This window comes from Euleptes europaea, chromosome 15, assembly GCF_029931775.1.
Source record: "Euleptes europaea isolate rEulEur1 chromosome 15, rEulEur1.hap1, whole genome shotgun sequence".
NCBI lineage: Eukaryota > Metazoa > Chordata > Lepidosauria > Squamata > Sphaerodactylidae > Euleptes > Euleptes europaea.
The window spans coordinates 27,075,344-27,086,587 of NC_079326.1; the positions used below are offsets into that span (position 1 = coordinate 27,075,344).

General features: G+C 43.1%; 1 protein-coding gene across 1 annotated transcript; it reads left to right on the forward strand.

Moving 5' to 3' along the window:
- The first annotated feature begins 1,371 nt into the window (after window positions 1-1,371).
- On the forward strand, window positions 1,372-10,727 carry LYPD6B (LY6/PLAUR domain containing 6B). The gene is made up of 4 exons (XM_056861562.1): window positions 1,372-1,501; window positions 2,678-2,776; window positions 4,652-4,782; window positions 10,563-10,727. The coding sequence occupies exons 1-4, from the start codon at window positions 1,372-1,374 to the stop codon at window positions 10,725-10,727; spliced, it is 525 nt and encodes a 174-aa protein (XP_056717540.1).
- Window positions 10,728-11,244: the final 517 nt, after the last annotated feature.

The window sequence follows — 11,244 nt, forward strand, 5'->3', positions numbered from 1 at the left end:
GGCCAGTACAAGGCAGTAGCTGCTTAGCTTTGTCGAGCTGACATCTTGTTAATTTGCATACCATTCTCACTGGCACCAACAGTACTAGCAATGGGTGATGCTGCCATGGGTTGGCCTGTGGACACCTTCTCAGACAAGGAGGAGGTGGAAAAGGTGTCTTTAGGCTTACCCATGACAGATGCATGGTGAAGTTTATACCACACACAGTGGCCATTTATGCTTGGTTGCTTAGCCTCGTGTTCCCCATGGGACTGCTTCGGGGCTTCGTTTGGATCAATCAGGATTTTTCCGACCTTCCGAAGTCACTTTTCAGCCACCCTGCCCTTGTCCCATGGTTTTAGGAACAGGTTTTATCACGTATATAAACTTTTCCTCTATCCCAAAGCTAAGCTAATTGAGGTAATGTCTGTGAATAGTCTTAACTTTGGGTTACACTTCCCCTGCTCATTCTCGGTTGTCCTGCTCTCATCCAACCCATCCCAGAGAAGCCATTTTGGTGAGTTTCAGCAGAGCTCACAGACTACCTAACCGCATTGGAAATCGCCTCTGTTGCAGCCACCAGGTAAGCACTGAGGTGCATCGGTCAGGAGGTTTTAGTGATTTTAATGCCGCATTCCAGCGCACCCTTATTTGAGAGTAAGCCTGTTGGTCTTAGAGGGGCTTACTTCTTAGAATACACAGCTTGGACTGTGCAATCTCACCTTCATGAATTTCCCTCTGACTGGAAATCTGCCTGCTCCCCTCCCACCAAAACTGAGATAGATCAGCTCTTTTCCTTCTTGCAGTGTGCAAAATGTCGTCGTCGTCCCTGCCCCCAAACTCTACTGCTCCAATCCTAAAAGGCACTTTCAAGTCCAGTGTGTTTTGGCTGCAACCTCAAACAGATTCACCAAAAACATATGCCCTTCTGCTTCTAAGCCAGGAGCCAGGAGAGTGAAAATAGACATCCATCTTCCCATTCCCTGTGCCGAAAAAGCCAGAGGGTCCACTTTTACTGGGGAAAATTGCTGGGAATTTCCTACCAAGGAAATGTATTTAGGAGTACAATGCTATCTCCACCCTTACCCCCCACCATTGCCCAATCTGGAAGGCAAAACACCACCACAGCCAATTAAAAATCAGCATTGTCGGGGGAAGGGACTCAGAATCTCTGTATTTCACTGGGGATGAATACTTGAGCACAAGCAACTCCTGGAATATCTTTGGGGCAAAAGGCCACCATGAATACAGTTTTGAGAATTCGGATCAGAAAAATGTGCGTCTGCTGAGTGGCAAACCCAAGCCCAAATTTCCCCTGCATAAATGGCCAACCACTTCCCCAGTTCTCTATGCTTCTTTTATCCTTTTCAGGCGAAAGAGCATGAAGCTTTGATGTGCGGTAGCAGCATGCCCTTACTCTGTCACATGTTGGCGGTAGCTTTGGTTCAGATCTTCATAGTCTCAAGCCACTGGATCTTGGCCAAGAACATCAACTTCTATAATGTGAGACTGCCAGTAGACCGTAAGTAGCCTGTTACAGTTCTATTAGCTGTGTCAGGAAAATAAGTATCATTACTATTGCTACTTATACTACTATTACATAAATCCACATTACACTATAAATACCCAAAAGTCATACTATCAAAATTTCACATCCATTCATACAATATGTAAGACTTCAGCATTTTTCTATTTCAAGTCTTTTTTTTTTTTAGAAACTGTAATACACTGAATAGCAAAACATTAATTTGACTGTCTTCAAGGGTGGTTAATTATTAGGTAGAACACTTGATTAATGGTCTCATGTGCCTGCATGTTCGTCTGATTAAGTTATCGCATCATCTTATTGCGCTTCCTTTGTGTTTCCAAACTCTTTTGTTGTGCACGCATTAAGTGAACATTTTGCAGCAGCAACTGAGCACTGTAATTTTTTCAGTTGTCCCCCTGCTTGTTTAGGTGTGGAGCCCTGAGATGCAAGGGGCAAATGTGCTTTGCCCCCAAGGCATAGCTGCACAGGTGAACTGTGGATTAGTGTTGATCAGAGATATTTGTGATGGGCAGCTGCCCTGCTTAATCTGTACTGTTAGCATTAGCTTAGTGCTGGCATTCTGAAAATTGTGCACTGGTTAATGAGAGGAACGCTTCCCACATCATCTTGCTGTGCTGCAAAAAAGCTGTGTGGATGGGTACCCCTCAATGAACTGGACAGGGAAGGGCCGTAGCTCAGTGGTAGAGCATCTGCTTGGCATGCAGAAGGTCCCAGGTTCAATCCCTGGCATCTCCAGTTAAAAGGTCCAGGCAAGTAGGTGGTGTGAAGGATCTCTGCCTGAGACCCTGGAGAGCCGCTGCCAGTCTGAGTAGACAGTACTGACTTTGATGGACCAAGGGTCTTATTCAGTATAAGGCAGCGTCATGTGTTCATTGCCCTTATTTGCTGCCCCATATTCAAATGAGGCTTGTATTTTGTTGGATCTGACAGGCTTCCTGAGATCAAAACATTCAGACTAGTTTCCCAATTGTTACTGGTCAAAAAAATTACATGGCACTTAAGGAAGTTTACAACCACTGTTTCTTCTTCACCATAAGACCTAATGGAGTGGGAGGAGGGGGAAAACTTGGTGTCATAATAACCAGGCATTTGAGAGATTGAAACGATTTAACTTTTTTCTTCCCCCTTTTTTTCTTTTGGATTATAAAGCTACTCCATTCCCAAGCAGCTTCAAGTGTTTTACTTGTGCCAATGTTGTGGACAATTACAACTGTAACAGATGGGCTGAAGATAAATGGTGTCCTCAGAGTAAGTGTATGGGGAACAGGAAGATATTGCAAAGCGCTCGGCTTGGCCTTTTCTACTAATTCCACCATATTGTAGACCTCATAATAAGATTAACATTCCAGCGTACTTAAAACTTCAGGGTGTGCAGCTGAATTTTCCTGGAATTATTTGTGGAAACACATTGTATATGAGATGAATGGTCAAGAAGCAGCCTTAATGTATTTTTTTAGCATATTGCAGTTGAGCATAACTGACTTCCAGGGCTGACTCTAGCATCCTTAGTATGTTAGAGCAGTAGTGAAGAAACTGCATATCAGTGACTTCAAACCTATGTCACTGTTACCACAATTGAAGGACTTACCCCGCACGGGCTGGGCTAGCCACCTGGGCCTTTCTTACTTGACTGCCACTCTTGATCTCAGCAAGGCAGTGATTGCATGGAAAGGGCTTGCATGATTGGCCCTCCTTATGCGAAATTGAGCCTTTAAATGTGGCAGCACTGCAATATGAAGCCACATGTCTTGTCACTATAATATGCAAAGGGAATTTCTTTCTTTCTTTCTTTCTTTCTTTCTTTCTTTCTTTCTTTCTTTCTTTCTTTCTTTCTTTCTTTCTTTCTTCCTTCCTTCCTTCCTTCCTTCCTTCCTTCCTTCCTTCCTTCCTTCCTTCCTTCCTTCCTTCCTTCCTTCCTTCCTTCCTTCCTTCCTTCCAGAAAAAATGAGATAAAATTTGCTAAATAAATAAAAGCAATTTAATTATGATGTGTAGGTAAATAGGAAGATGTTAAAGTTCACTGTGGACTCTTGTGCTTCCCAACCACAGATGGGCCTTGCTTACTGCATTGAGATGTAGACTCTTCTGAGTGTCTGTTCTCGGTGGGCAGGGTACAGTCAAAAAGCGCAGAGGCTGAATAGCTTTTGCTATCATATTGGGAAAAATTGCACTGAATGGGACAACAAGGAGTATGTTAATATGCCAACTTTCCACAGGTGGGGAAAAACAGGATGAGGAAATGCATACCTCGATTTTCCTCCTTGGAACTGCACAGCAAATGGGAAAGATCATCCCAGATGCCCCTGAAGGACATTGACTTGGTGGCCGGACATCTGCTTTGCGGGCAGATGGTTCCCGGTTCACTTTTCTCCAGTTAAAAGAATTGGATAGTAGGTGATGTGAAAGTCCTCTACCTGAGACGCTGGAGAGCCACCGCCAGTCTGAGTACTGACCTGACTAGGTCAAAGGTGTGACCTCAATTTAAGGCAGTTTTATGTGTTCATCCAAGATGAAAATTTGCATTTGTAAACAACTGTGGGGCAGGAGAGGAGAATGCATTATTTAAGTATAACTGCAGATCAGGAGCTCAAGGCATGAGTGGGAATTTAATTTTGATGCCAGTATGGGTGGTGACAGGAAGCAGTAGAAAATGGAAACAGAAACAGTCATGCTGCCTCCTGAATCTTGGGCCTTCTGTGGTATCTACAAACTGGATATTGGCTGTGAATATACACAGTAACTTTTTTGACTGGGTATCAGATCTCAGCTGCTAAGCAGGCTCAGCCCTGGTTGGTATTTGGATGGGAGACCACCAAGGAAGTCCAGGGTCATGAAACAAAGGCAGACAATGACAAACCACTTCTGAACCTCTCTTGCCTTGAAAAATCTTTGGGGCCGCCATAAGTTGGCATACACACAAAGTCTGGCATACACACAAAAAGATGCCATATAGTACCATGTCTATTTGTTTCTTCATCTTTACTTTTTCAAGGTGACTTTGAGAGCTCTCGTGCTTGTAGATGAACTTTTTTAAATTCCACTTCATCCTGTGCTTTTAGAGCACAAACCTGATATCTCACTGAAGCAACCCTGATTTTTATTTTAGTGTCGTTTCTTCCTTAGACACCCAGTATTGTTTGACTGTCCATCATTTCATCAGTCATGGAAGGAGCACCTCTGTCACCAAAAAATGCGCTACGAGGGAAGAGTGTCGTTTTGTTGGTTGTCACCATCACAGAGAAACTGGTCACATGGTGAGCGGGACTTTTTGCTGTATGGGAAAGCATTTTGGCCTTTCTCTCAGAGAAAACAGAGGCAGTACCTTTAAAAAGGCAACACTGAACTGCCTGAATAGTGGTGACTGGGCTGAGATTTTTGTGTCTGTCTTAATAGCTTATTAGAAGTAGTCATGTGTGTATGCATTAAACTCCAGAGTCCTAAGAGAGCTACTTAAGTTGGAAACCTCCTTAGCCTGGAGGAAGGTAGTAGAGTGGGTAGGATACAGGCCACTATGACTACCATCAAGACACTAATAGCATGTTCCTATGCAGAGTTACTCCAGCCTAAGTCTACAGAAGTTAATGCATAGGATTGTAGTGTAAATTGAAACAGTCTTCCACTGGAATTTTCTCAACAGATTTACAGTGCATTCCTAAGGAGAGTTACTCCGGTGTAAGCCAATTGAAATGAATGGGCTTAGACTGGAATAACTCTCCTTAGGAATGCACTATTAGGGTATAAGCTGGATCATCAGTAGCTGAGCAAACATACCATTTGGTGTTCCTTGCTTTAGGCAAGGACACCATGGTTTTTTTTTTGCAGTCTCGAATGCAGCATGAAGTACAAGCAAAGCTGTAGATATTCCTTAATCGCCTGCAGTGTTTGGGTGTGCAGTTAAACGCCCGGAGAATCCCTGCTTTCTTTCGTTTTTTAAAAAAGGAAGTTTCTAGTATTTATACTAGGTTACCATATTTACCCGAAATGAAGATGATCTAGAATGACCCCCCAAAAAGAGGTTGTACATAAAAGCAGATGACCCAGTGGCCTTCACAAATAACTAAAATAACAGTAGAAACTGCAGAAAAAAAATTATTACTTTCACTTTTTAAACCTCTTTGCATTGTAACCATTCACAACTAGTATTGAATCATGCTGTTTCAAATTTTAAAAGGCAAGAGGTTGGCTTTTTAACACTCCCCCCAAGAGCTGAACTACTAGACAAAGGCTCAGATAAATTACCCAAATGACAGTGAATCCTAAACAGGATTTTTTTTTAATGCCAAGTCGCAGCCAATTTAAGGAGACCCCTTAGGGTTTTCAAGAGATTCAGATAGGGTTACCAGGTCCCTCTTTGCCACCGGCGGGAGGCTTTTGGGGCAGAGCCTGAGGAGGGCGGGGCTTGGGGAGGGGAGGGACTTCAGTGCCATAGAATCCAATTGCCAAAGCAGCCATTTTCCCCAGGTGAACTGATCCGTATCGCAGTTCTCCTGCTAGTTCCTGGAAGTTGGCAACCCTACATTCAGAGGTGGTTTGCCATTGCCTGCCTCTGCACAGAGACTCTGGTATTCCTTGGTGGTCTCCCATCCAAGTGTTAACCAGGCCCAACCCTGCTTAGCAGCCAAGATCTGATGAGATTAGTCTAGCCTGGGCTATCCAGGTCAGAGAAAGAAAATTACTCCCTTCTGAATCCATTGAAATCTATGGGTTTAGGAATGCACTGTTACACCTCCCCCCCTTTCACAATGCTTTCCACGGGCTAGGAAGTTGCACTTTTTCTAACAAAACATGCTATATCTGCCATCCAATAGGGACATTTAAAATTAATTACTTGCCTTATCCTTCCCTGTCTAAAATATCCACAAAACCGTATAGCTAATGTTAAGCTAAACCTGCTGTAATTCCATGGGCATTTTGAGTTTCTCTCTCCTAGTCTTAGTAAGATTTCCAATGGATCCAGGTAGGAGGGGGATTTAAACAATGACTGTTTACCTTTTTATGCCCAGCAGAAACAGGATACTTTATGAAGAATGAGCAAATACGTGCAAATTGCTCAATTTGCATAATCCATACATATTGTGCAGAATTTTTGTTTTATTTAAAACCTCCCACACAACATACACTACAATCTTACAAAGAACAATGTTGCTTAACTTTTCTGCCCTTGCTACCATACTTTGTGCTTTTGCTGACATCTGTGGCTCAGTCATAGATCTGACTTGTGATAAGGCTGCTGAGAGAACAGCTGCATGTGGGTTAATATATTTTGGGCGATATAATATAAATATCTGAATCATTGAGAGAGTTTGCCAGTTAGTTATTTATAGCCACTTGCTATATGGGGAATCAATGTGGTCTAGTAGTGAGAATGTTGTGAACTCTGGTCTAAATACCTACTCTGAAATTCACTAGGTGCCTTAAAGTGCAATCTTTTTTTTTTTTTTGTATTTGCCTGGCCTCCCTAATCCATATAATTGATTGAAAATCATCATTTTTAGAACTAGAATCAAAAACAGAAGTTGTTAATCACTATGCCTAGACACCATGTCCTTGACCACACTCTCGGCACTTGAAAACAATTTTTTTTTAAAAAAAAATTGTGAATATTGGTAGAAAAATATCCTTTGCTTCCATTTTTATGGAGCTCTGTAACAAGTTAAGGCAAGATCACGATGGGTAGCCATGTTAGTCTATCACGAGCAGTAGAAAAGAGCAAGAGTCTAGTAGCACCTTAAAGACTAGCAAAATTTCTGGCAGGGTATGAGCTTTCATGAGCCACAGCTCACTTCTTCAGATACCTTGGTATCTGAAGAAGTGAGCTGTGGCTCACAAAAGCTCATACCCTGCCAGAAATTTTCTTAGTCTTTAAGTTAAGGCAAGGTTTGAGTGTCCAAGTGTCAGCCACAGGAATGCGATAAAGGCATCAATATTATTGTTATAAAAGTTAAAAACAAGGCACTGGTGATACCTTTGGAAAAGAATCCACAGATGACGTGAGTGAGGATTTCTCAAACTGGGCCCTACTATGAACAACCGGGACCTGCAAGAACACCTGGGGGGTGGTGTCTACCCAGGTACATGCAATGTGTATGGTATGGGTGGCACAGTGATTTTATGAAAATCCCTTCATTTCCAAAGTGGAACAGATTTAGAACATTGCACTTCCCGCCAACACACTTTTTCTTAAATATGTGCTGGCTGCACTCTTGCCCTGCCTACCGTTTATTCCCAGCACAGCCAGGAGGCTTGGAGACAGAACCCCTTAGTGCAATCCTAAACAGAGTTGCACCCTCCTAAATCCATTGAAGCCAAGTCACTCATGCCTACTTTAGGTCCCACAGTTATACAATGATATTAGTAATTTCTATGACATTGTTGTTTTGGTGATGAGATAATGAGGATCCAGTGGACCCTAGCCTGGATGTCTCAGGTAAGCCTGATCTCATCAGATCTCAGAAGCTAAGCAGGGTCAGTCCTGGCTAGTACTTGGATGGGAGACCACCACGGAATACCAGGGTCACTATGCAGAGGAAGGCAATGGCAAACCACCTCTGTTACACTCTTGCCTTGAAAACCCTACTGGGTTGCCATAAGTTGACTGTGACTTGAAAGCACTTTACATGCACATAATCCAGTTGACAGCCAGAATATTCCTGGACCCTGCCCACAGGGAAGAAGTGTTCTCCCTGAAATTGTAAGACATTGTTATTCTGTTGCTGGCAATGGAGATACACGTGTGCTGACTTTTTAACTGAGACTAAGATTGGGAAGTGCATATAGCATTTTCAGTGTTGCATAAATGATCAAGCAATTTAAAAAAATGTGCACAACACATCCATTTCTCATTAGTAATGTAAGAATTCAATTCAAATTAGAGCTTTTATAACTGGTAGCCACAATTCAACCACATTTAACTACAGTGTGCAGTTCTGGGGAAAACAAAGAGAACATTTGTTCAGTTTGAAAATTTCAAACTGTTTGTATTAGTGCTGTTGTATTCACAGATCTGAGGATTTTCTCCCACTCTCTACAGGATTCTAAATGTTATGGAATGTGACTCTAAGTATGTGTGTGCACACAGGGAAAATGCACAGGTTTGTTCTGGCGGTGCGCTGTCTGGATACAAATTATGATCACATACTGTCATACAACAGTTCCAAATTTTCCGTTTGAAAAGCCCTGATATAAACATTTTGTCCTTGTAACTAATGCTAACGTTGAAGTTGCTCTCAAACGGAGCTGTTGTTACACTTATTGGATCAATGTGTTATATTAATTAATTAGCAGTACCTTGCAAAGCAGAGTTACATCCTTCTAAGTCAATGTGCTCAGAAGCATGCAGCTCGGCTTAGGATGTCACTCCTTGAAATTGTAATGAATTGGGAAACAAATATCGAGTTCAATAATCTTTATACATAAAGTCTGTGGCAGGCACTCTTTTAGTGGCACCCCCTCTTCTCTCATGCACAAGAGGAAATGTCTCTTCGTCATGTTACAGAGAACATGTAGGTTCTGTCTGCATTAGGGTTGTCAACCTCCAGGTATTAGCTGGAGATCTCCTCCTATTACACTGATCACACATGAACACATGAAGTTGCCTTATACTGAATCAGACCCTTGGTCCATCAAATTCAGTACTGTCCACTCTGACCAGCAGCGGTTCTCCAGGGTCTCAGGCAGAGGTCTTTCACATCACCTACTTGCCTACTCCTTTTTATCTGGAGATGCCGGGGATTGAACCTGGGACCTTCTGCATGCCAAGCAGATGCTCCATCACTGAGCCACAGCCCCTCCAGCTGATAGAGATCAATTACCCTGGAAAAAATGGCCAATTTGGCAATTGGACGCTATGGCATTGAAGTCCCTCCCCTCTCCAAACCTCGCCCTCCTCAGACTCCGCCCCAAAAACCTCCCGCCGGTGGCAAAGAGGGACCTAGTCTGCATAGCAGTCAGACATAAGTTGCAGATTCTCCTTAGTAGCCATGCACAGGGTGTCAGATTCCAATCTGGACCACAGCATGAATGGAGAAGCGGCTTCAGCTGTTTTCCATGCCATTTTTCTGTCCTGAAATGGTCCTTGGAGGTGCTGTTCAGCTTTCTTGGGAAAACCTGTATGTTCCTTGGAACACACGTGGGTTTCCACAGTGGGCCAAATTGGGGTCCTCTGGGTTCACTTCAGGTTGGAAAAACAGTGCCAAGGTTGAAGTTGACACTCCCTCTTCATGCATGCTATGGTCCAGATCTGAATCAGACACCCTGCACATTGGTACTGAGGACAATCTGCAACTTACGTCTGACTGTTCGGCAGTAGCCCTAAACACTTGTACTCTGAAACAGCCATTAGATTATGTCTGCTTAGGGTTGCCAGGTTTTTCTTAGCCACTGGCGGGAGATTTTTGGGGCAGAGCCTGGGGAGGGGAGAGATTTCAATGTCATGGAGTCCAATTGCCAAAGTGGCCATTTTCTCCAGGTAATCTCTATCAGTAATCTAGGAGCCTTGTGGCTCAGAGTGTTAAGCTGCAGTACTGCAGTACTCAAAAGCTCTGCTCACAACCTGAGTTCGATCCCGACGGAAGTCGGTTTCAGGTAGCCGGCTCAAGGTTGACTCAGCCTTCCATCCTTCCGAGGTCGGTGAAATGAGTACCCAGCTTGCTGGGGGTAAAGGGAAGATGACTGGGGAAGGCACTGGCAAACCACCCCACAAACAAAGCCTGCCTAGTAAATGTTGGGATGTGATCTCACCCCATGGGTCAGGAATGACCCGGTGCTTGCACAGGGGACTTAATCTCTATCAGCTGGAGATCAGTTGTAATAACAGGAGATCTCCAGCTGGTACCTAGAAGTTGGCAACCATATGTCTGCTGCAATATGTTTGTGACCACATGAAAATGAAGTGAGAGTGCTTTTTTCCGTTCTGAACTTATGCAGGTTTAATTATTTAAACCTGGTGCAGCTAATTTGATTAAGTTTCTGTGCTTTTCCAAATTAAACGACCATCTACGTTCCATATAATAACACGGTCTTTTAAAATCCACAGGAATGTGTCTCCTGCTGTGAAGGGATGATCTGCAACGTAGACCTGCCAACGAACCACACAAATGCTGTATTCGCGGTTGTACATACACGGAGGACATCAGGCAGCAGCAGGAAGGCTGTTAGTATGCTGTTGCTGGTCTCAGTCATACCAATTTATCTGCTGTGATAAGACTTTTCTGGCCAGCTGCAAGTAACATGAAGTTGTATGAAGACTGGTTCAGATAGTGAGGAAGAAGAGACTCCTTCCGATATTTGTACACCGGAGAAAATTGCATAATGGTGCTGTGTGTTGATGAAGACTGCTGGCTATTTAGTGAAGATGTTTTGTGAAAAATACTCAAAAGATGGTCATTTTTTTTTAATTGGTGGGACCCATTAATCTGAATTCTCCATTTGGTGATGAAAAGCATCTGTGCATTTTGCACAGTATTGTAACTAGAATTGCTAGAAAATGCTCAAGTATGAAACAAATGGTTCCCATTGACTGTTTCCTCTTGAGTCAGAGGGAAAGAACTTGAATCCTCCTTATCTTCCATTCTGGTGTTATGATTCCTCCTAATCTTGGTTTTAAATGTAAACGGTCAGCCTGATGATAGCACTATAAAAGATGGAACAGGATGGTACAGCATCCAACATGCTATCTTTATTGGGACTACCACAAATCAATCAGAATGTTAAGTGCA

What these genes read in the sequence shown, in the direction of transcription:
- LYPD6B (XM_056861562.1), top strand. Translation starts at nt 1,372, where the DNA reads ATGTGCGGTAGCAGCATGCCCTTACTCTGTCACATGTTGGCGGTAGCT. An exon ending in AGATAAATGGTGTCCTCAGA is followed by an intron (nt 2,777 to 4,651) that starts GTAAGTGTATGG and finishes TTTCTTCCTTAG; the next exon opens with ACACCCAGTATTGTTTGACT. An exon ending in ACAGAGAAACTGGTCACATG is followed by an intron (nt 4,783 to 10,562) that starts GTGAGCGGGACT and finishes TAAAATCCACAG; the next exon opens with GAATGTGTCTCCTGCTGTGA.